The sequence below is a fragment of the Tupaia chinensis genome, unplaced genomic scaffold (assembly GCF_000334495.1).
Source record: "Tupaia chinensis unplaced genomic scaffold, TupChi_1.0 Scaffold139785_1, whole genome shotgun sequence".
NCBI classification, from domain to species: Eukaryota; Metazoa; Chordata; class Mammalia; order Scandentia; family Tupaiidae; genus Tupaia; species Tupaia belangeri.
In genome coordinates, this window is record NW_006199665.1 from 239,449 (window position 1) to 240,470 (window position 1,022).

General features: G+C 54.7%; 1 protein-coding gene across 1 annotated transcript in view; it reads right to left on the reverse strand.

Annotated features, from left to right (window-relative positions):
- Positions 1–950: 950 nt before the first annotated feature.
- The window catches only part of LOC102469250 (phylloquinone omega-hydroxylase CYP4F11-like), a 26,441-nt gene continuing 26,369 nt past the window's right edge, over positions 951–1,022 (reverse strand). The window contains exon 12 of the mRNA XM_006162283.3: positions 951–960. Coding sequence (XP_006162345.1) covers positions 951–960 — 10 coding nt within the window. The remainder of the gene's footprint in view (positions 961–1,022) is intronic.

The window sequence follows — 1,022 nt, forward strand, 5'->3', positions numbered from 1 at the left end:
TTTTTCTTCTTTCCTTCTTTTTCTCTCTCTTTTTTTCTTTCTTTTCTTTCTTATTTTCTTTCTTTTTATTTTGAGAGGTTTTTGTCTTGGGGCACATGTGCTCCCCAGACACACACACACACACACAGTGAGACAGAAAGCAGAAAATCACTCCTCCCAGTCACCCCCACTCCCCCCCACCACCCAGGTATGGCTACACCCCTACACCCCACCACCCCCATTATGGGTACGCACGCACTCATGCCAGGCCTGTGTTTCAACCCAGTGTGCACTTCAAGCCACCGGGTCCAGGATTCCAATCACTATAGGCCAATGAGGGATTGTAACACCTTAACACCTAACTCCACCGGTTGGCCCCCTTACCTTGTTTTATTGGGCAGCTATTCAAGTGCAAATAAGAGGGGTGATTAATTCTCCCAAAGATCTGGCTTTTCCTCTCCAGTAAACGAAATGGCCCTACCCCCGTTCCCCAAGATGAGTAAGGACGGCCTGCTAGGGGAATGTAGGAGGAATCAGGAGGTGTAGGGGGAGGGGAGCCTTCCCTCTGACACAGTAGCGAAGCCCCCCTGCACACTGCACGGGCCCAGCCGGTATCATGGGGCCAGGCTAGCAGGGCAGCCTCAGGGGGCCCAGAAGAGGAGGCAGAGGGGGAATCCTGACAGTAGGGACGGGGGAAGAGATGGGAGGGGCAGACGCAGGGGTGGGGCCTTGGCAAGAACAGGAAGGGGACTAAGAGTCTCAGATAGGCTGCCGGCTCCCCTTTGTCTGGCAGGCAAAGGACTTCCGTCTTGGGAGCACCTGCAAATGATACATAGGAATCTGCCCCTATGGGTTCTTTTCACACCCAGAAACTCAATCTTACCCCTTAAATCTATCCTTAGCCTTGGTCTCTTGGGTTCAAACACCTGCTGTGGCTCCCTATTGCTCCGGGTAAAGTCCCTGCTGGGGCTCTAGGAGAACCTGCCATCAACGCGAAGGCCCCGGAGGGTCAGGCCAGGGAGGGGCCTGGGCTCCGGGGCCCC